Source organism: Pseudophryne corroboree, chromosome 5 (assembly GCF_028390025.1).
Source record: "Pseudophryne corroboree isolate aPseCor3 chromosome 5, aPseCor3.hap2, whole genome shotgun sequence".
Taxonomy (NCBI): Eukaryota; Metazoa; Chordata; class Amphibia; order Anura; family Myobatrachidae; genus Pseudophryne; species Pseudophryne corroboree.
In genome coordinates, this window is record NC_086448.1 from 528,993,006 (window position 1) to 529,017,321 (window position 24,316).

The following is a 24,316-nucleotide window of genomic DNA, read 5'->3' on the forward strand; positions in this document are numbered from 1 at the left end:
AGTTGATCCATGGCTATCTGTAAAACCTGGACCGTTAGGGTGCCTTGAGGACCGCATTTGGGAACCTCTGATGTACATTATTACATTCAATGTAATACAAATATTTTCTCTAACGTCCTAAGTGGATGCTGGGGACTCCGTCAGGACCATGGGGATTAGCGGCTCCGCAGGAGACAGGGCACAAAAAGTAAGCTTTTAGGATCACATGGTGTGTACTGGCTCCTCCCCCTATGACCCTCCTCCAAGCCTCAGTTAGGTTTTTGTGCCCGTCCGAGCAGGGTGCAATCTAGGTGGCTCTCCTAAAGAGCTGCTTAGAAAAAGTTTTTTAGGTTTTTTATTTTCAGTGAGTCCTGCTGGCAACAGGCTCACTGCATCGAGGGACTTAGGGGAGAGAATTTCAACTCACTTGCGTGCAGGATGGATTGGATTCTTAGGCTACTGGACACCATTAGCTCCAGAGGGAGTCGGAACACAGGTCTCACCCTGGGGTTCGTCCCGGAGCCGCGCCGCCGACCCCCCTTACAGATGCTGAAGATTGAAGGTCCGGAAACAGGCGGCAGAAGGCTCTTCAGTCTTCATGAAGGTAGCGCACAGCACTGCAGCTGTGCGCCATTGTTGTCACACACTTCACACCAGACGGTCACGGAGGGTGCAGGGCGCTGCTGGGGGCGCCCTGGGCAGCAATATATAATACCTTTGATGGCAAAAGAATACATCACATATAGCCATTAAGGCTATATGTATGTATTTAACCCATGCCAAATGTCTAAAACTCCGGGAGAAAAGCCCGCCGGAATAGGGGGCGGGGCTTATTCTCCTCAGCACACAGCGCCATTTTCCTGCTCAGCTCCGCTGTGAGGAAGGCTCCCAGGACTCTCCCCTGCACTGCACTACAGAAACAGGGTAAAACAGAGAGGGGGGGCATATTTTGGCGATATTTTTATATATTTAAGCGGCTATAAGGAACAACACTTTTATATAGGGTTGTTCCCATATATATTATAGCGCTTGGGTGTGTGCTGGCAAACTCTCCCTCTGTCTCCCCAAAGGGCTAGTGGGGTCCTGTCTTCGATAAGAGCATTCCCTGTGTGTCTGCTGTGTGTCGGTACGTGTGTGTCGACATGTATGAGGACGATGTTGGCGTGGAGGCAGAGCAATTGCCGATAATGGTGATGTCACCCCCCAGGGAGTCGACACCGGAATGGATGGCTTTGTTTATGGAATTACGTGATAATGTCAGCACATTACAAAAATCAGTTGACGACATGAGACGGCCGGCAAACCAGTTAGTACCTGCCCAGGCGTCTCAGACACCGTCAGGGGCTGTAAAGCGCCCTTTACCTCAGTCGGTCGACACAGACCCAGACACAGACACTGAATCTAGTGTCGACGGTGATGAAACAAACGTATTTTCAAGTAGGGCCACACGTTATATGATCACGGCAATGAAGGAGGCTTTGCATATCTCTGATACTACAAGTACCACAAAAAGGGGTATTATGTGGGGGGTGAAAAAACTACCTGTAGTTTTTCCTGAATCAGAGGAATTAAATGATGTATGTGATGAAGCGTGGGTTAACCCAGATAGAAAAATGCTAATTTCAAAAAAGTTATTAGCATTATACCCTTTCCCGCCAGAGGTTAGGGCGCGCTGGGAAACACCCCCTAGGGTGGATAAGGCGCTCACACGCTTATCAAAACAAGTGGCGTTACCGTCTCCTGATACGGCCGCCCTCAAGGATCCAGCTGATAGGAGGCTGGAAACTACCCTGAAAAGTATATACACTCATACTGGTGTTATACTGCGACCAGCCACCGCCTCAGCCTGGATGTGCAGTGCTGGGGTCGTCTGGTTGGATTCCCTGACTGAAAATATTGATACCCTGGATAGGGACAGTATTTTATTGACTATAGAGCAATTAAAGGATGCCTTCCTTTATATGCGAGATGCGCAGAGAGATATTTGCACTCTGGCATCGAGAGTAAATGCGATGTCCATATCTGCCAGAAGGAGTTTATGGACGCGACAGTGGTCAGGTGATGCGGATTCCAAACGACATATGGAAGTATTGCCGTATAAAGGGGAGGAATTATTTGGCGTCGGTCTATCGGATCTGGTGGCTACGGCAACTGCCGGAAAATCCACTTTTTTACCTCAGACCCCCTCCCAACAGAAAAAGACACCGTCTTTTCAGCCGCAGTCCTTTCGTTCCTATAAGAACAAGCGGACAAAAGGACAGTCATATCTGCCTCGGGGCAGAGGAAGGGGTAAGAGAGGGCAGCAAGCAGCCCCTGCCCAGGAACAGAAGCCCTCCCAGGGTTCTGCAAAGCCCTCAGCATGACGCTGGGGCCTTACAAGCGGACTCAGGAACGGTGGGGGGTCGACTCAAGAATTTCAGCGCACGGTGGGCTTGCTCACAGGTGGACCCCTGGATTCTACAGGTAGTATCTCAGGGTTACAGGTTGGAATTCGAGAAGTCTCCCCCTCGCCGGTTCCTAAAGTCTGCTTTGCCAACGTCTCCCTCGGACAGGGCGACGGTATTGGAAGCCATTCACAAGCTGTTTGCTCAGCAGGTGATAGTCAAGGTACCCCTCCTACAACAGGGAAAGGGGTATTACTCCACGCTATTTGTGGTACCGAAGCCGGACGGCTCGGTAAGACCTATTCTAAATCTCAAATCTTTGAACCTGTACATACAAAAATTCAAGTTCAAGATGGAGTCACTCAGAGCAGTGATAGCGAATCTGGAAGAAGGGGACTTTATGGTGTCCCTGGACATAAAGGACGCTTACCTGCATGTCCCAATTTGCCCTTCACATCAAGGGTACCTCAGGTTCGTGGTGCAAAACTGTCATCAGTTTCAGACGCTGCCGTTTGGATTGTCCACGGCACCTCGGGTCTTTACCAAGGTAATGGCCGAAATGATGATCCTTCTACGAAGAAGAGGCGTATTAATTATCCCTTACTTGGACGATCTCCTGATAAGGGCAAGATCCAGAGAACAGCTGGAAGACGGAGTAGCACTAACCCAACTAGTGCTGCAACAACACGGGTGGATTCTGAATTTTCCAAAATCTCAGTTGACCCCGACGACACGTCTGCTGTTCCTGGGAATGATTCTGGACACGGTTCAGAAAAAGGTGTTTCTTCCGGAGGAGAAAGCCAGGGAGTTATCCGAACTTGTCAGGAACCTCCTAAAACCAGGGACAGTGTCTGTGCATCAATGCACAAGAGTCCTGGGAAAGATGGTGGCTTCTTACGAAGCGATTCCATTCGGCAGATTCCACGCACAAACTTTTCAGTGGGATCTGCTGGACAAATGGTCCGGATCGCATCTGCAGATGCATCAGCGGATAACCTTATCGCCACGGACAAGGGTGTCTCTTCTGTGGTGGTTGCAGAGTGCTCATCTGTTAGAGGGCCGCAGATTCGGCATACAGGACTGGGTCCTGGTGACCACGGATGCCAGTCTGAGAGGCTGGGGAGCGGTCACACAGGGAAGAAACTTCCAGGGAGTATGGTCAAGCCTGGAGATGTCTCTTCACATAAATATACTGGAGCTAAGAGCGATTTACAATGCTCTAAGTCTGGCAAAACCCCTGCTTCAGGGTCAGCCAGTGTTGATCCAGTCGGACAACATCACGGCAGTCGCCCACGTAAACAGACAGGGCGGCACAAGAAGCAGGACAGCAATGGCAGAAGCTGCAAGGATTCTTCGCTGGGCGGAAGATCATGTGATAGCACTGTCAGCAGTGTTCATTCCGGGAGTGGACAACTGGGAAGCAGACTTCCTCAGCAGACTTCATCCAGAAGTCTTCCACATGATTGTGAACCGTTGGGAAAAACCAATGGTGGATATGATGGCGTCCCGCCTCAACAAAAAACTGGACAGGTATTGCGCCAGGTCAAGAGATCCTCAGGCAATAGCTGTGGACGCTCTGGTAACACCGTGGGTGTTCCAGTCAGTGTATGTGTTCCCTCCTCTGCCTCTCATACCAAAAGTACTGAGAATTATACGGCAAAAGGGAGTAAGAACGATACTAGTGGCTCCGGATTGGCCAAGAAGAACTTGGTACCCGGAACTTCAAGAGATGCTCACGGAGGATCCGTGGCCTCTACCTCTAAGACGGGACCTGTTTCAGCAGGGACCGTGTCTATTCCAAGACTTACCGCGGCTGCGTTTGACGGCATGGCGGTTGAACGCCGAATTCTAAAGGAAAAAGGCATTCCGGAAGAGGTCATTCCTACACTGGTAAAGGCCAGGAAGGAGGTGACTGCACAACATTATCACCGCATTTGGAGGAAATATGTTGCGTGGTGTGAGGCCAGGAAGGCCCCCACGGAGGAATTTCAACTGGGTCGATTCCTACATTTCCTGCAAACAGGATTGTCTATGGGCCTCAAATTGGGGTCCATTAAGGTTCAAATTTCGGCCCTGTCGATTTTCTTCCAGAAAGAATTGGCTTCAGTTCCTGAAGTCCAGACTTTTGTAAAAGGAGTACTACATATACAGCCCCCGGTTGTGCCCCCAGTGGCACCGTGGGATCTTAATGTAGTCTTGGATTTTCTCAAATCCCATTGGTTTGAGCCGCTCAAATCGGTGGAGATGAAGTATCTTACATGGAAAGTAACCATGCTACTGGCCCTGGCTTCAGCCAGGAGAGTATCAGAATTGGCGGCTTTATCATATAAGAGCCCATATCTGATTTTCCATACGGACAGGGCAGAACTGCGGACGCGTCCTCATTTTCTGCCTAAGGTGGTGTCAGCGTTTCACCTGAACCAGCCTATTGTGGTGCCTGTGGCTACTAACGAGTTGGAGGATTCCAAGTTGTTGGACGTGGTCCGGGCATTGAAAATATATATTTCAAGAACGGCTGGAGTCAGAAAGTCTGACTCACTGCTTATATTGTATGCACCCAACAAGATGGGTGCTCCTGCTTCTAAGCAGACGATTGCTCGTTTGATTTGTAGCACAATTCAACTTGCACATTCTGTGACAGGCTTGCCACAACCTAAATCTGTCAAGGCCCATTCCACAAGGAAAGTGGACTCATCCTGGGCGGCTGCCCGGGGAGTCTCGGCATTACAACTCTGCCGAGCTGCTACTTGGTCAGGGGCAAACACGTTTGCAAAATTCTACAAATTTGATACCCTGGCTGAGGAGGACCTTGAGTTCTCTCATTCGGTGTTGCAGAGTCATCCGCACTCTCCCGCCCGTTTGGGAGCTTTGGTATAATCCCCATGGTCCTGACGGAGTCCCCAGCATCCACTTAGGACGTTAGAGAAAATAAGAATTTACTTACCGATAATTCTATTTCTCGTAGTCCGTAGTGGATGCTGGGCGCCCATCCCAAGTGCGGATTGTCTGCAATACTTGTACATAGTTATTGTTACAAAAAAATCGGGTTGTTATTTGTTGTGAGCCGTCTGTTCAGAGGCTCCTACGTTTGTCATACTGTTAACTGGGTTCAATTACAAGTTATACGGTGTGATTGGTGTGGCTGGTATGAGTCTTACCCGGGGTTCAATATCCTTCCTTATTGTGTACGCTCGTCCGGGCACAGTACCTAACTGAGGCTTGGAGGAGGGTCATAGGGGGAGGAGCCAGTACACACCATGTGATCCTAAAAGCTTACTTTTTGTGCCCTGTCTCCTGCGGAGCCGCTAATCCCCATGGTCCTGACGGAGTCCCCAGCATCCACTACGGACTACGAGAAATAGAATTATCGGTAAGTAAATTCTTATTTTAAGCTACTTCTATACATGTCTCAGGGTCATTTGCACTTTGCATTGCATCTCCTTTTTCCTGTGACCCACCATGTATGAGGCTGTCATGTCATTTTGAACAAGTTCTAATAACTGTCCTATGGAAAGTGGCTGTTAAGTCGCGGCCTACAGTATCATTGGCATTTCTATGGCTCATTACCATTCCCCTCTCAGCACCGGAGATGCCTCCATTTTTACTTTTGGGTCGTTGGAAAACCCCTGTTTCTACTAAGGTTGCAGAAAGAGGATTCCTTCTTGGGGCCACCCATGTATGATTAAAAAGAAGCCAACTGCAATAAAAACAATTATTTTTAAACTTTTTTTCTCTATGAAATTTTCTTTGATACAGAACCTGGAACCTTGTTGATGGTCGCTCTGCTTTTATAAAAAATATCAAACAAAGTAAGTGAATTTACGTTTCTTAATTGTTACTCCTGTTTAGTAGTATTTGCCACTTTTTGGTAATGCGTATTTACCTCCACCTGTTCATAAAATGACATAGCACCAGTTTAGCTGCAGAGAAGAGTGATGCAAACGATTGAGAATAAGTCTGAGAAGGTGAAACATTCACTGTACCCAAGGCGCCACTACACGCAACTGTTTTTCCCTGGTTCCTTTCACAGCCTGGCTGAATACTGGAACTGTAGTTCTGCGGAGATGGTGTTTAAGCCAGAGAACCAGTTCAATTGCCACTCACATTTCCTCTTTGCAGTTACATTAAAATGATGACCTTTCAAAGTTTGCAGATTCTATTAGATTATGTGTAAATGCAGGCTAAGTGCATTGTAATAATGCATTTTATGAAGACATGCGATCCGGCCCAATGAGGGTTCATTTGCTCTGCCAGCGTTATTATGTTCCGTTAACATATATGTATGTTCTGCATTGCTGTCAAAATATTAATCTTGTATTTGTTCCTTTCTGTAGTCAAATTAGATTCTTTTCATTTTAATTTGATATGTGTGTCTTTCCCATTTCTGGTCACAGATTTTATTACGGAACTATTAAATACATTTGTGTGTTGGTTTACACTTAAATTCATTTTTGGTTTTAGGTTTTCTGTTGATGCAGTCGCCACAGCTGATTAGCCTATTCAAGTAATGCAAAATGGGGTCTATTGAGTTCTTCCTGGCGCCCCCTTTTGGCCATCCATAGTAATGGCCATCCCTTGGAGTTTTTAATTTTTTGCTCCGATAAGACACCCATTACCCATGGCGCGCACACTTTCTGTTTATCTTGCAGCAACAATTGAATTGGCTCTGTTGTGTGCATTAACAGGCATGTACAATACTAAGAAAGTGAAAAAATGAATACTATCTACACTTACTAAATCAGTCTTACTGAATAGAACAAAGTCTAATAAACTAAGATACATACACAACTCCAAAAGCAGGACCAACCAATGCAAGAGGCCAAAAACCATTAGTAGTTTGTTTTTGCAAAAATGTGTAATTTTTAATCATGTTTTTCTAAAAACTAGTTTTACAATCCCTGTGCTGGATTGATACCAGCTACCTTAAGGGGGCATGGCTTGGACAACACTGTAGTGGACCTTTCTTACATTACAACCATGATGGCGTTTCCCAAACATGGTCCTCTAGTCACCCCAACAGCCCAGGTATTAGGGATATCCCTGTTTGTGCACAGATGATATAATCAAACTGACTGAGTTACTAATTAAGTCATGTGTGCCTAATCATGGATATCCTTAAAACCTGGACTGTTGGGGTGCCTTGATGATCGTGTTTGGGAACCACTGAACTATGACATTGATCTTGTCTGCTTCCCAGATAGTGTAGAAGCTGTGCAGTGCTCCAGAGGTGCAAGGAGAAAGCTAACATCAGTTGGTCAGAGTTCATAATTCAAGGAAAAAGCTTTAAGGTGATATGGCCACCATTGTTCATGGGTCATGGGGAATAGGTGAGAGGTAGAAGAGGAGAGCTGATAACTTTTCCAAACAGAGGGACAGGGGGCACATACTGGGCCAAAACTTTTTGTCCCAGAAGAGGTTTATCGTGGTGCATGACCCCCAGATATGAGCTGGGATACCCCAAGTTTGTTCTACCCCCATGGGTTCCGCCGATTTTTAGTAATGTTGGTTAGTGGGTTTTATTTTATGGTTTCCAGGTGAATTATGAGGTTTATAAATGATGCTCAATATGTTTTAGTATATAAGGGCGTCTGTGCATCCAGGGGAATTCTTGCTCAGTGATTCTTCACCAACACCTACTGGCAATAGTACCCACTTCATACCACTGCAGCTGGTACTCCAAGATTCAGGTGGCATTCCAGTTCACCCTTCTGGTACAAATTATCCCCAACAAATACTTTAGTATCAGTCTGTGTTCTCTCCGACATCTACCATCATTATAAGTCTCAGTCATACCTCGGTGAGTAAAGTATTTAACTGCAAAGTAAATGGGGTCTGTACAATTGAGCAAAATAAATTGTTTATCATTTCGTCTACATTTGTCATCTGCTTGGCAAGGAGGTCTTAGTGCCTTCAAAACATGTGAATGGCCAAATATTCTCTGTAAAGCGCTGCAGAATATGTGTGCGCTATATCAACTGGTGGTAGTAGTAATAATAATAAAAAACTTGCAGTGTTGTATTGCTTATTTGGCAGTGTTTCAGTTATTTGTTATTCCTTTTCACAAACTTTACACAATCTCATTAATATTTCAGGGCTGCTGAGGATAACAAACAAGCTCGTTGTTACTGAGCTAATCACTAAATAGTTACCTTCTAGCTATGCTGCTCCTTCCTCCTAAAAAAAGGAGTTTATAATGTGTGTGTTTTGGAATATCCCAAAGTCACTGTGTTTTTGAATAACCCAAATAAATGATGATTGAACAAATGTACAACTCTCCTCTCTTGCTTCAGATGCACAGATCGTTCAGTGGTCTCCCAGTGGAGAGAAATACGTGGTGGTGATGCAGGACAGGGGGGATGTGTACAAACTGGAAACTGCGTCTATTATTGGCACAATCAATAATCCAAAGAGAATATCTTCAATACATTTTATAACGGTAAGATGTTCTGTTCTCTGCAGCAAAGTCTGCCTATATTTTACAAAGATATCTTTTTATTATCATGCCATTCTATAGACTTTTTGAAAGAACTGAATGCACCGGTGAAAGTGTTAATACTCCCAAGTGGTCACCGTGCTGTACAGGCACACATGGCTGTGTCACATCTAGAAACAATGCAGGTGGCTGCTTAAACATTGCTCCTCCAAGTAAAACACTGTCAAAATAATAACTTGCAACATCTGGAGTTGTAACTATCTACAGTGTTTAAACAAGTAAATTATTCCAGTGTGAAACTACACGATGAGATGTGTTTTGTGTAGCGATATCTAACTATGTTTATGGGTGCAGAAGAATACCCCGATGGAAGTGAGAGGTGCGCTAATGATTCAGAACTAGGAGGGGGGAAGAGTGCTGGCCTTTGCAAACAATAACTTTCAACAGGGTTGCTAACGTTGTGTTTCTCAAGGGGGATCAACCATGGTCAGGCTTCAATCATGGAACAATAAATGGTAAAGTTTATTTTTTAATTGAACATCACCTCTTGTGAGGTTGGCCCAGGAATAAATGTGTCAAAACCATGAAATATAACATTTCTGGGAATTGCCTGTTTAGTAATTCCATATATAATTCATATCTTAAGTAATTAACATTGCTTGCTTTATTCTTTTAAAGAACATTTACAGTTTTGAAATGTATTTTTAAAAAATAGTTTCTAGGTACCTTTAGCTGTATATTGTGTACTAACACAGTGGGACCTTCTTACTATGTGCTGTCTGCACACATGGGTCAACTAACGTGTTTAGATTTGCAGAGTAGGGCACAGTAGAGCACACTGCACCCAGTATGTCACTGCACAACTTCATTTCCCTAAAGTAATTCGATTTCTAAGTATCAGCGTGGTATCTTGGTGCCAGTGAAGCAGCAGGGGAAGGCCCCATGTTCCAATATGTGCCTCTCTGCATTTTAGGGACCTGCTGTAGTAGCGCAGAGGTAACCCTGTATCCTGATAAAAGGTCCAGGCTGTGCATTTTTATAACACTATGTCCAGAACTAGACTTGTTTTTTTTTTTTCAATGTGTGAGCTGAAATATCTATTTAAGTAATGTACCGTGCTTTAGCTATTTTGTATTTCTGCTACAGGGATGCAGTTAAAATGCCGGCATGTCTGGATCCCGGCATTCAGGAGACAGACGCCGGAATCCCGACAGCTGGTGAAATGCTGACAGAGGAAATCCCAAGCGTTGCCCCGTTCTCACACTCGGTTGGTGGGTCCACGCCACAAACTGAGTGGGAATAGAACCTGTAGCGAGCCACCAGGCTTGAAGCTCAGCGAACCCGCGAGGGGACTTGCTGCCGAGATTCCGGCAGATGTGATGCCGCTGTCGGTATGCTGTCAGCCGGCAATACCGTCTGCTGGTAACACATATCAGATCCCTGTTATAGTGTTTGCTTTGGAATTTGTTTCAGACACTATGATCTATAGGCTAGTTTACCATACACATCTCCTAAAAACTCAGGGGTTGTGCTATGCTGACACATTCAATGATAACACCTAACTACAGTGCAAAAGGTTTGAGTAGTCAGCGATCAAGATGTGATCAAACTGCCATCAGCATGAAACATAATCTCTCTTAAATTGTCTTTGAAAGCTAAATACAGTTTATGGATTGTGTAGTATTAAGTATGTTGTATATGTGCTTTTGTTTTTTTTTAGAATGAAATGGGTGATTTCTTAAGGGTCCTACGTTCATTGTTGGTGCCCAGTCGCTTATGCATGCAGGCCAATATGGACGAGATTGTCCGTATTAGCATGCACTGCTATGGAGCTGGGTGATGGGGGGAGTGAAGAAGCGCCACTCTGCCCCCACCCCCCACCAACCCCCACCCCCGTCACTGCCACCCCGCTGCCGTATCTGCCGTTGGGCAGCTCGGCGGCGGATCGACAAATGTGTAGGGGCCTTTATTCCATGTTCTTGTAAGCGTTTATTTCTGAGACTGACTAGAACACCAAGTAGCATACAGTTTATGTTTTACTAGATGGATATAAGTTAGGATAGTGATAGCCATACTGATCCACTTCAGGGTCACATGGTCAGCCATCTGACCACCAGAAGAGCCACGTGTTACCATTACTCTGTAATAAATGGAAAAATGTATCAAAGAAAGATACTCCGACCTGTAATAACATTACCGGCAGATAAAACAAACAATGCTGGGGGCCGCAGATGACGTCTTGGGGGCTGCATCTGGCTGTAAGGGCCGTCTGTTAGGGCACATGATTGTTACTTGCAAGATATGCTGGAAACACTTACAGCAAGACCTTACAAATGGCTGAAATGTTTTCACTTTGTTGATAAATGTATTCACAAATCCCAGCAGCTACAATGTTAAATTATTAAGTTCTTGGAAGTTTTCCCCTTTTACCATCAATTAGCTTTCATGCTAGAGTAGGTTTAATAGCGATGTTTGGTATTTCTTCCAAATTACTCTAGCAGTTTTTACTGATGGATTTAATTAATTATTTACTATGAGGCTGTTAAAATATTTTCTTTGGCATCAGAAGTCTTTCTGTCTGGGCAAAAGTGATGCATTTGTATCTAACACCCTTTTATTGCAAATCAACAGGATACTCTCCTGGCTGTGGCTGGGGATGAGGATATTATCAGACTCTATGACACAGACTCTCAAAAATCTGTTTGTGAATATAAAGCTCATGAAACCAGGTAAGCATGAATGACCCTTCTGCCTACAAATACACTACATTCTGTTCATGATACACCTTCTGACGTTCTCCAAGTGGCACTACCTCCATGATGCCTTACCAGTTGTTTTCTCCTTTGTACCAGAGTGAAGAGTCTCCATTCTTTTGAGTATGAAGGCTGTCATATTATTGTATCTTCATCTAGTGATGGATATGTTAAGATGTGGAAGATTGATTTGGATAAGGTGAGAATTAAGTTATGTGCCTGAATGCTGAGTTTTGAAAAGCAAAATTGCCTGGTGTGTAATTCCAGCTGCACAGTGATTTACATGCACTATTGTATATACAGACACTCTGTACATAACAAATGCAGTAAAACCGGATTGCACATGTGAACATATACATCACATCAAGGTTTTTATGTTGTATATAACACTAATGCCAGTAAAATCACTTTCCATCCAATTTAAGGAAGATGAAGTAAAAAAAGAAATTAGCTAACATTTTGTTCCTCTAACATTATGGGGTATATGCAATTGCGGTCAAATTCCCGAAATTGGCGAAAAACTGGACTTTTTCGCCAAAAAAAAAAAAATCGCCAATGCAATTCAGTACTTTCCGTCAAAAAAACGGACTTTCAAAATTCGACTTTTTGAAATTCGACTTTTGTCAAATTCGACTTTTCTGCAATGATACAAGTGCTGCAATTCGACCAAAGTATATTCAATTGAAGTTTGGAAATTCGACAACAGTGCTTTTAGACCGTAAATTCGTCATTTTCAATCCGCCACACTTTGGTGGGTGAAACTAATAAAAAAAAATTTAAAACATGTTTTTTTTGGTGTTTTTTTTATTGGTAATAGCATATCTATTTATATTAGAAGGGATTAGGTACTTGGTTTGTCTTTTTTGGAGGCACAAGTATTTTTTATATATTTTTAAAAATAATATTTTAATTTTTTTTAGATGGAATGGTAAAATCCCGGTAAAAAATGGAGTGGGGTCCCCCCTCCAAAGCATAACCAGCCTCGGGCTCTTCGAGCCGGTTCTAAAAATCTGGGGGGAAAAATGACAGGGGATCCCCCGTATTTTTAAAACCAGCACCGGGCTCTGCGCCTGGTGCTGGTGCAAAAAATACGGGGGACAAAAAGAGTAGGGGTCCCCCGTATTTTATACACCAGCATCGGGCTCCACTAGCTGGACAGATAATGCCACAGCCGGGGGTCACTTTTATACAGCGCCCTGCGGCCGTGGCATTAAATATCCAACTAGTCACCCCTGGCCGGGGTACCCTGGGGGAGTGGGGACCCCTTCAATCAAGGGGTCCCCCCCCAGCCACCCAAGGGCCAGGGGTGAAGCCCGAGGCTCCCCCCCCCCCCCCCCCCATCCAAGGGCTGCGGATGGGAGGCTGATAGCCTTGAGAAAATGTAAAGAATATTGGTTTTTCCAGTAGTACTACAAGTCCCAGCAAGCCTCCCCCGCAAGCTGGTACTTGGAGAACCACAAGTACCAGCATGCGGGAAACGGCCCGCTGGTACCTGTAGTACTACTGGAAAAAAAATACCCAAATAAAAACAGGAGACACACACCTTGAGAGTAAAACTTTATTACACACCTGCCGACACACACATATTTACCTATGTTGACACGCCGACTGCCACGTCTCCTGATCCGACGATCCGGGGTACCTGTGAATAAAATTATACTCACCTCAATCCAGTGTCCAGATATAAATCCACGTACTTGGCAAAAAAACAAACCGCATTTACCCGAACCACGGACTGAAAGGGGTCCCATGTTTACACATCAGACCCCTTTCCCCGAATGCCGGGACACCACGTGACTGCTGTCACCGAGGTCCCTTCAGCCAATCAGCGAGCGCAACGTCCTGGCACTCTGCTGATTGGCTGGACGTAAGCTGTCAGACAGCGCCTCGCAAAGCCTCTCCATTATACTCAATGGTGGGAACTTTGCGGTTAGCGGTGAGGTCACCCGCGGTCAGCGGCTGACCGCGGGTAACCCCACCGCTGACGGCAAAGTTCCCACCATTGAAAGTAATGGAGGGAGCTGTGCGATGCGCTGTCTGAGGTCACACGCGCACAGCCAATCAGGTGAGCGCCACGGAAGTAGCGCTTCCTGATTGGCTGAAGGGACCTCAGTGACAGGAGTCACGTGGGGTCCCGGCACATTCGGGGAAAGGGGTCCCATGTGTCAACATGGGACCCCTTTCAGTCCGGCATAGTCGGGTATGCGTTTTCTTTTTTTACTAAGTACGTGGATAATCTCCCGGACACTGGATCAGGTGAGTCAAATTTTTTTCACAGGTACCCCGGATCGTCGGAGACTGTGGCAGTCGGCGGGTCAACATAGGTAAGTATGTGTGTGTCGGCAGTTGTGTAATAAAGTTTTACTATCAAGGTGTGTGTCTCCTGTTTTTATTTGGGTATTTTTTTCCCAGTAGTACTACAGGTACCAGCGGGCCCGTTTTTCTCCTGCATGCTGGTACTTGTGGTTCTCCAAGTACCAGCTTGCGGGGGAGGCTTGCTGGGACTTGTAGTACTACTGGAAAAAACAATATTCTTTACATTTTCTCAAGGCTATCAGCCTCCCATCCGCAGCCCTTGGATGGGGGGGACAGCCTCGGGCTTCACCCCTGGCCCTTGGGTGGCTGGGGGGGGACCCCTTGATTGAAGGGGTCCCCACTCCCCCAGGGTACCCCGGCCAGGGGTGACTAGTTGGATATTTAATGCCACGGCCGCAGGGCGCTGTATAAAAGTGACCCCCGGCTGTGGCATTATCTGTCCAGCTAGTGGAGCCCGATGCTGGTGTATAAAATACGGGGGACCCCTACTCTTTTTGTCCCCCGTATTTTTTGCACCAGCACCAGGCGCAGAGCCCGGTGCTGGTTTTAAAAATACGGGGGATCCCTGTCAATTTTTCCCCCGGATTTTTAGAACCAGGACCAGCTCGAAGAGCCAGAGGCTGGTTATGCTTTAGAGGGGGGACCCCACGCCATTTTTTTTCTGGTTTTTTCACGTTTTTAAAAAAACGGATCAAAATCCGTCAAATCGTCCGTTTTTCGGCCGCGGGACTGTCGAATCCGTTTTTTATTGCATATGGTCAATTTCGGCACCCACTTGCCGAAATTAGCCTGTCTAATTGTGTCGAGTTGAAAAACGGCCGATAATTTGCCGCGATTCGCCGCTAATTGCATATACCCCTATGCATCATCATTATTGAAGGTCATATATGATCTACAATTCGATTTCTTTTTTTAAATAGGTTATTCATGCTGTAGTAGTTTACAATGCTTTTATTCAACAAACTACATTTTTGCTGTTCCAAATGCATCTTTCCAAAGTTTAGAATTGTCTAGTGTTTGATCTGTTTGTAGAGTGAAACTTGGTTGGTTCTGTGTATTGTGCGTGTTGGAAATGAATTACCAGTGGTTTAGTAGTAGGGCTCCAGGGCATACAGCCATTATAGCATGAGCTTTGGTAATATCTCCTGGGCAGGACATGCACAACTCAAGCAGAGTGAAACTGACCTGGAGGCTCCCAAGATCCTCAGATCCTTCAGGGCTTGTCCACTTGAGTGGACAACATGCATCTGCAACATACAAAATTGCCCTACTATCATGGAACTGTAACTTCCACGAAAGTGTTTTGTTTTTTCAATGAAGTAAGGTAAAATGAAAAAATAAAGGTCTGGTATGGTTCCAATTTGTTCCTATCATGTTGCTTACTGTATTTTTTCTCAAGAAGAAAAATATCCTCCAAGTTGAAAACAATGCATTTTTATGCCTGTATAAGGATAAAGTCATTCAGAAACAGAAATGTCCTCAATGTTAATTACACAAATATTTTCATTTACTTCAGAGTTTGCTTCATGCCTAGAAAGTTCTCCTTCTTCACAAACTGATTTTTAACGCTTAAGGGTCCCTTTACAATGGGCTGCAAGCTTAGGGGAATTTGTCATATTTTGATCAAAATATGACACATTCCCCTGTGTTTTATTTTAGTCATACACACAGATTTGCAGTATATTATTGTTAGCGCTGATAAAAAAATGAGAAATACTTTTGCTATGCTGTGTGTGAAAGATGGAGAAACACCCAGACACAAAGGCTCAAGACACTGCATGCAGATGTACTTAGTTTTATGTGCACACGCTGCATCGTGGCACCTGTTACCATGTTTTGCATCAGTAAGCTTTGGCCAGTGATGTCCCACACTGAACCTGATTTCATGGGATGCCTCTGAAACAACACTGCGTCTCAAGGAAGATGGTGTCTCTGGTGGTCTTACGCCTTGGCATTGCTTAATAGAGACCGATACACTATGTTCAGATAATTGTAATATCACAAGAGAGCGCATTAATATAAATAAATAATAATTGAAATACTTTTCCCGATTAATTAATTGCTTTGATTCCATTATAGCCGCCTTCACAGGTGTGTCCATTATTTAATTAAATGTTCAATTTGGTTGTTGGAGGTGAAAATATGCTACCTGCTAATGCATGGACACCTTTAAACTCTCTCTGAAGAAACCGCCAGACTCTGAAGGCGGAGAAACACGTAAGGATAGAGATGTGTACGTTCTCTGGAGCCACAGAATTAATGAGAACCTGCTTATTCTACTGCTGCCTTTGCATACTGCACATCCACGCTCTCCCTCCCCCTAGCTTGTGAAAGACACCTTGGTTACCAAAGCAGGACCCCCGGCTGGGGAGAAATCCTCCACTCGCCGCTCACGGATACTGTAACTGCTGGAGCAAGGATACCACGTGGTGAGCTACTACCAATTATTGGGGGAGGTCAAGCACAGCGTTGACTGGTAGCAAGGCTGTTAAACATCAGTTACCAGGGATAGTATCAATTAGAAATGGGGATACGTGTCCGCTGGATCACACCACAGACACTTTTCTGTGTGAATATAACTCCCTTTGGAAGCCACTGTGGTTAACAATTTTTCCTGATGGACTGTTACCATGCATGCTTTAAGACACTGTTAATTGGCCAAAAGTAATCTAATTCCCCATTTGGAAGATCAGGAGCTAGCAATTGGGAAAGTGATTTATTTTAAGCTTTCATTGAGGGGAATTATCATATATTAATTTATATTTTTAAAATGTTTATTTGTATTTGAATATAATATTATATTTTTTCTATTTTATATTCGTGTGCTCTCTTGTGATAATGCTCTTATCTGAACATATTCATTCTTGAAATATTCCATAGTGTTTATTGGGAGCTGCATTCAATTAATCTTAAGGTGATAAGTATTTTATAGTTATCAGTAGATAAATTTGGGGTGTAGTTATGTGACCGGCGGTCACATTACCTCCCCCTACATCCTGCACCCTCACAATCCCGACGGTCATCATACCTACCAACAGGGACTATTCCCATGACACCCATAGAGTGGGAATAGAACCCCTGAGCCTGCAGCGTGGGGAGCGCAGCGAGCCCGCTATTACGTCCACTGAAGTGGACATGTGATTTTACATCAGCTGTGAAAAAAATAAATTGAATGATCAAAATATCTAGCATATTATTGATGCTGGTGATCTTATGTCAGCCATTTTATTTTGACCTTTTTTGGTTTTGTAGGAATTAAAATCTGCCACTAGGTGGCATACCTTCTATGTTTGGTAGAGGTCCAAAGAAGAGGACACCATGCACTAGTGATGTCAAAAGATAGTTTCTATAGGAGCTAATGACTTAAAACCAGTTGTCTATTGTAGTGGCCTCTATGCATGAAAGGGTTAGGAGTGTATTTGGCCAAATGTTAAGAGAGAACGGCCTGCTTTTAACCAGGTTTTCTGTTCAGTTTTACATGAAGAATTAAATACACCAACACTAAGAAATAGCCACTTTTTATTACTGTGTGTTACCCATACCTGCCAATATTGGTAGGTTTGGAATTAGAACAGAGATGTGACTATAGTAGGCTGATGGAATGACCATGTCATAGTGGGCGTGGAAATGCAGCACGGTAAATACCCACCAATCTCTCACAAATAAAGGTGATGTGCTGATCGGTGGACACTCTCCCCAAACTGACCTGACATTGGGACATTTGCAAACTGCTAATTCTTTAAAACCCAAATTAATATAGAATATTAATATGAGCAAGGATAAAATGCCAGAGCATATGTAGTCAAAGGTCCAATACTTTGGTAAACCCAGAAAATGCTCCCGACACTCCTGTGTTTCCCTGGCACCCCCCGTTACCTTTCCCAAACTCGTCACTCATTTTTCGACTAAATCCCCTGTGTGCGCTATCCCAAATCAATGTCTGCATGTGCTTAGTGATGCCACGCATGCAGGGTGTCAAGTAATCACTCCACTGTGTACAACATTGACATTGCATACGTCTAAGAATCAGGCCCTTGGCTCGCTTTCTACATAATTCTTGAGTACATATAGATGTAAAGACTGTGGGGGTTATTCAGTACGGATTGCAGATTCTGGTAAAAAGCAGAATCTACAATCCTTTCTATCGCATGCTGGGGGCTGCCCATCGCAGGGCAAGGCCGCCCAGAATGCAGAATGGCCTGCCCAGTGGCTGCGACCGCAATTTAATTGCAGTAGCAGCAACTGTGGACGACCCCCTGCAGCCGCAGTTAGGGTGCGTATGCATGCGGTCAGTCGCCATCTTTCTCATCGGAGCGGCTGCATGTGACGTCAGGCAGTCGCCCCAAAAACGCAGCCGACCTCTGCCCGTTTTCCCTGTGCCGCCTCCGCAACACTCTGTCGGTGCACGCCCTGCTAACAGGCAGAGGTGTTCACAGCCAATGTGATCTGATCGCATTTGCTGCTTGTGCACGAGCATGACTACCTACACATGCGCATTGGCGCCTCAGATAGTTATTGCAATGCGATGCGACTTGAATAACCCCCTGTATTCGGGGTATAGGTCGACAGGTTGACCACTAATGGTTGACATGCCAATGGTCGACATAACTTTTTAAGGATTTTCTGCATTTCGTTCAACTTTTTCATAATTTACTATCCACATGGACTATGATTGGTAATAGTAACCTGCACTACCTTGCCTTCGCGCGCCATGCAAGGGGACGCGCTATACTAATTGGCGTTCCCTGTGCTTTGACGGTGAAAATTACACAAATAAACAAAAAATGGGTCAACCTTTTCCATTGTCTGCCTTTTACTTATTGACTAAGTGACCCTGTCGACTTAATTATCCATACCCGTAAAGACTAACTCTGTCATTGTTTCTTGCAACTGGTACATAGGATCAAACATGGAAATTACAATTGACTACTGTACAATGAACTTAAATGACAGGGGTAATCTGCGCACTGCGGTAATAAATTGATGCTGTTTGGGATGGGCTGCTAGTTAAAGGGTGTCCTTACCCTCTTTTTAATAATCTAAACAAATGGCTGCTAAGCCTAACAGCGCTCAACCCCTACAGCAGTGTCTGCTTCGGAATATATTGTGCAAAGCGACTGGTGACTGAGTGAGTACACTGAGTTGTGATGAATAAAATAGTGAATATTTATTAAATTAGAATAAACCTGGGTAGGTAATACTGCTACTGTGAGCAAAGGAAAAGAAAACTTTGGTAATTCAAAAATAAAATGTATAATGTATAATAAACAAAAGAAAAGAAGGATAATGCAGGTATGATTGTGAGTCGCATATAATGCATGTGAGCACTTGTGAATGGATTCTTCACAGGTGCTCTATCAGTATACCACTGTGGCTTGTGATGAGTCCCTTGTGGTATTTTTTATAATTTGCTGAATGAATGGAAAAAAGTCTGAACAATTGATGCTGACTCTTATTGTGAGGCGTGAATTGATGGATTAATTAAATTAAAAAGTCCGTTTAGGACTAGGACATTTTAATTTAATTAATCCACAATCATACCTGCATTATCCTTCTTTTCTTTTGTTTATTATACATTATACATTTTATTTTTGTATTACCCAAATTTTCTTTTCCTTTGCTCACAGTAGCAGTATTACCTACCCAGGTTTATTCTAATTTAATAAATATTCACTATTTTATTCATCACAACTCAGTGTACTCAATCAGTCACCAGTCGTTTTGCACAATATATTCCGAAGCAGACACTGCTGTAGGGGTTGAGCGCTGTTAGGCTTAGCAGCAATTTGTTTAGATTACTGTACAATGAAGTCTATAAAACTGTACACATTTAATCATGTAAAATAATGTAACACTATTCCTTTGTGTTGAAAATATTTTGTTGTGTATTTGTTTTATTTTCTATGATTTTTTTTCCGTATTTTAGTTAGATACTGCACCCACATTGCTGTGTGAGGTGAGCACATCAGCCAGGCTTACGTGTCTTTCAGTATGGCTCCCTAGAGTCAGTGATAATAAAGCAAAGAAAACCCCAGAAGCCACTACAGGTAAGAGATTAGTGTTTTGTACTGTATTAATGCTCACTGTTTTTGTTCTGTATCATTGTTTTTGATCTGTTACTGTAACTCTAATCCCAATGGATGATGACATCATGAGGTACATTAACTGAAGGGGATCTAGCCGTTTCTATGTCGCCAGAGCCCCCTTTCTGTGAGACTTTTAAAAAGTCATTACAACATTAATGCAAAAAAAAAACCGTTTAAACCAAAAAAAGTTGTTGTTTTTTTTAACCTGTTTGTTTTTCAACCCTGTATTTTTGCCTTCTCAGTGCACTACTTCAAGGGTAAGCAGGCTCACATTATTGAGCTACAGTAACTGAAGCTGCAATAAGGAGACCAAGCAGCACAGATATATGCCAATAACTGACGCTCTTTGGATGTTTTCACCAGGTGTTAACCCCATTATTTGTTTGAACTCTTGCAGTTTAAGAGAGGTTTTGGAATCCTTTTAGGCAGCAAACACTAACTATTCGACACAGACTGTTCCTTCGGTGTGTGGGCGCGGATCAGCACTTTTCAGGTCTTCTAGGGAAGTATGTCTCTTTCAGAGACAATTCTACATGCTTGTGGTCAACTGCCTCAGTGGTGCCCTCTAATGTCAGCACCATAAACCGCTTCCTTATGGTAATGCCGGCCATCAGTTACAATTGTAAACACTTGAAAGCATTGGATAGAAACAAATAAAAGTATACTTGTGACTGTTCCCTTAAAGGATAACCTCTTATTTTAAAGGGTTGTAAGTGCAAAATGAACCCAAAAGATCTATTTTACTAGACTGCCAGTCAAGGGTTTTAGAACACACCCTTTTTTACCAGTTTCTGATAACATTTACAAATGTACTCTGCTGTCCAGTTCATCCCAAACCAGCTCGCTGGGGTTTAAGTCTAGAGACTGTGTAAGCCATTTCATGATTACACCTTAGGCTTTTAAACTAGAGGGTTTTGCATGGTGCTGCAAAATGCTGTGGCACACCTTTTGGTTCAGGGTGTTAACTACTCTGTGCAAATCGCTTTCTCTGGATGCATCCAAAGAGATTCAAACCATCACACGCTCTCTCCTTCATATTTGACAGTTGTCATCACACACTGAGGGAGGAACCATCGTTATGCCTATTAGTATAAAAACCTGGTATTTAAAATTTTAATTCATCAGCAGGTGTCTACTCCCAAAATGTCTGTAAATGACGTTCAGACATACCGCGTCAGCCCTGCAGCACATCTGACTGCCGCTATATCTGCAGATAATGCTTTGTGAGACCGCCCATACACTTGCTGCAGAAGCCGCCAGTGACTGACTGCACAACTGGGAGGTATGGATGGTGTAATGGTTAGCATTACTGCCTCACAGCACCGAGGTCATGGATTTGTTTCCCAACACAGCCCTAACTATGTGGAGTTTGTATATTCTCCCTGTACCTGCGTGAGTTTCCTCCGGGTATTCCTGTTTCCTCCTACAATCAAAAAATATACTGTTAGGTTAATTTGCTCCCAACAAACATTAACCCATTTGTGTATGTACAAGGGCAGAGAAGATGGTCCAAGTGATTGCAAAATGCTATGTTTCACATGTAAATTCCTGCCCAGTTGTGACATTGGGCACAACACATCGGGCCGACGATCGGTTGTGTGTATTCACTTACTGATCATCACATAAGTCAGTGGACCAGACGGACGACCAATCTATCGGCCTAGTGTGTACCTAGCTTAAGTGCATGTGGACCATTTAACTGTGGGTTTTTTAACCCTGTCGACTATCTATGTTTCGTCTATCTACCATCCAGATACCTCATGAGGTGCCCATCACGCAAGCTATTGATTTATGGAAAATTGTCCTCCCAAATGTAAATCTCTCTGCACATTTTAAATCTGACCCATTTTTCATGCTAAATATGAAAGGAAAGCATCTCTGCATATTTAAATTGATGCATAGATGGTCCAGTACTGAGCTGTGGTGGCTGCACAATGCAGAAGTAGCAGCATGAATATGAATGGTTAGCAGTGTGTTGTTAAATGATTTCATAAGCCTTAAATGGATCTGACGCTAGTAATTGTTCCTAGTGGCGCCATGACCGCTGGCATTTTTACTTGCATTGTGGCGGTGTTATTCAGAATGCTACCTGCTCTGTTTCAGTGGAAATGCTAGTTCAAAGCTTCATAACAATAATCACTTGTATATGATATGTTTGTTTTATTTTTTTAAATGATGAATAAAATACCAAAAGGCGAGTGTCAAACTCTATGGAAACGGTAAAACAATGAATAAAATAGTGCAATTAGCATTGCAGATACCAATAAATGAAAGTCTTCTGGTGTCTATTTGCTTACTCTCATTTAACAATAAATAAATGCATTACCGTTCAGCACGGGAAACAAGATTTTGCTCTGTGTAGTAAGCTTTGTTTAAATCTTCTATAAATATATTTTTCCAGAGAAAGAGACTAAATGTCCCAAGAAGAAAGTAGAGGCCCCCAAGGAGCAAACAGAGAATTCAGACGCAGAACAAGAGGGAGAAACCGAGGTGGTGCACAAGAAGAGGAAACTTTCAGAAAAGAAAAAGTTAAAGAAGAAGAAGCCAAACAAAGACTAAGCCTCTCTTATGCACATATTATGTTATCTGGCCTAGTTTAATGTTTACATTGCAGCAATACAAAGACAGTAAGAGTTCTTTCTGACAGCTCAGTTCAGTCTATTTAACATCTTTGCGATATTCTATTACTAGCCAGAAATCAGGTTATGAGATCTCTGTAAGGACAGATTAGTTCTATGTGTAAAAAAAAAGAAACAGAAATACTTGGGTCCCAAGTAGAACAGATGTGATTTAACCGTTTGTCAGTCTCACACCTCTTTGCTAGCAGCCAGTAGCATCTTTTTATTTGTACAGTGATTGAACCTCCAATGTGAATCCTGTTGCAGTTTGTATAAAGGACTTTTTTCTTCCTTACCCATTAGGTCCATGTTCCATCTTCAATTTCTGTTTTTAAATAAAGTATTTTTATTGAATGACCCAACGTCATAGAAACCAACAGTACAGGTATTCAAAAGCAATCGGCATAGTAAAACCCAAAGTGTAAATGCAAAAAGCACATATAGATGAAACAATGTCAGGTCAACAATTAGAACATTAGTGAGTAGCAGTACAGAACACATATGACCATAAACATATACTTCTGCTGCGGGGTACACTGGGCTCCACAAGGATAGACATAGGGGTGTAGAGTAGGATCTTGATCCGAAGCACCAACAGGCTTAAAAGCTTTGACCTTCTTCCCAAGATGCATAGCGCCGCCTCCTATATCACCCCGCCTCCGTGCACAGGAGCTCAGTTTGTAGTTGGTGCTTGCAGTGCAAGCATGTGACAGGAAGAGCTGCTCACGGCAGCTCTAGAAAAAGCTTTTTCTGAGGAAAAAAGAAGACTACAAGGGCTGCAGCAGAGGCACAGATTGTGTTAGATGTCAGTAGACATTACCTGCTGCAGCTCCATCTCTACCCCAGTGGCGCTGTACACTCCCGTGCCCTGGTTGCCGGGTACCTACAGCAGGAGGCTCCGGTTTTCTTCCAAGTTAGTCACACACGGCTGGGGCTCTCAGGGATCGCGTGGCCGCACTTCGGGAGGAGGTAAGTGAGTACCGCTCGCGGGACCCGCACTTTATCGCGATCCGGCGTGGCCAGTGGGAGGCGGGCCACTCGCGCTCGCGGTGGACACTGTGGCAGTACAGGCGATCCCACTAGATCACCAGGGCATGGGTGCAGGTCAGGTTTTTTCTCTAAACCTTTTTTACAAGTAGCCCGCAGTACCCGGTGGTTTTGCCAGCAGAGGGGATAAGGCTTAGACTTGGAGCCCCTCCCCCAGCCCCAGGGCGCCATTTCCTGCAAATGTTCCCACCCTGGAGCTGCATATCTGTCTTTACCTCACTCCCTGGCAGTGTCTGCGGCGCCATTATCCCTCACCTCACTGTTCCTGGGAATGCATGGGCAAATCCTCCTATGTAAAGCCGCCTGGTTGTCAGTGCTGTGACTTTACAAGACACTTAAGTATTCTACCTGCCTTTTTTAGTCAATGTTAGTTAAAAAAGAGTACACTTAGTCAGGGTTTCCTAGTACAATTACCTTGTGATATACATCCAGTTCTTACTGTGTACTGTTATATCTATTGTTATATAGCTGTGTAAGCTAGTCCAGTGCAGTATTATTGTTAGTAATAACCTCTGCATTGTACAGACTGTGACTATTTATTTGTGTGTGCATTTGATAGCTGAGTGGTGTCCATTTCGTGTCTTTCACTCAATCTGCTATCCCTATATTCTATAACCTGATGGGGCTTGGTGCGTCAGGTTTTATCTAATATAGGATTTTCACAAAGATATACTGTATTACGTATTTCTCTAACGTCCTA

The 24,316-nt window shown here is 43.8% G+C and overlaps 1 protein-coding gene across 2 annotated transcripts in view; it reads left to right on the plus strand.

The window, feature by feature from the left end:
* PAK1IP1 (PAK1 interacting protein 1) overlaps positions 1 to 22,923 on the plus strand; it is a 65,971-nt gene extending 43,048 nt beyond the window's left edge. For both annotated transcript variants that reach the window (XM_063923138.1, XM_063923137.1), the window contains exons 5-10: positions 6,120 to 6,172; positions 8,654 to 8,799; positions 11,428 to 11,525; positions 11,649 to 11,748; positions 19,792 to 19,912; positions 22,353 to 22,923. In XM_063923138.1, the coding sequence (XP_063779208.1) occupies positions 6,120 to 6,172; positions 8,654 to 8,799; positions 11,428 to 11,525; positions 11,649 to 11,748; positions 19,792 to 19,912; positions 22,353 to 22,510 (676 nt within the window). In that variant the 3' untranslated portion in view covers positions 22,511 to 22,923. The remainder of the gene's footprint in view (positions 1 to 6,119; positions 6,173 to 8,653; positions 8,800 to 11,427; positions 11,526 to 11,648; positions 11,749 to 19,791; positions 19,913 to 22,352) is intronic.
* The last annotated feature ends 1,393 nt before the right edge of the window (positions 22,924 to 24,316 follow it).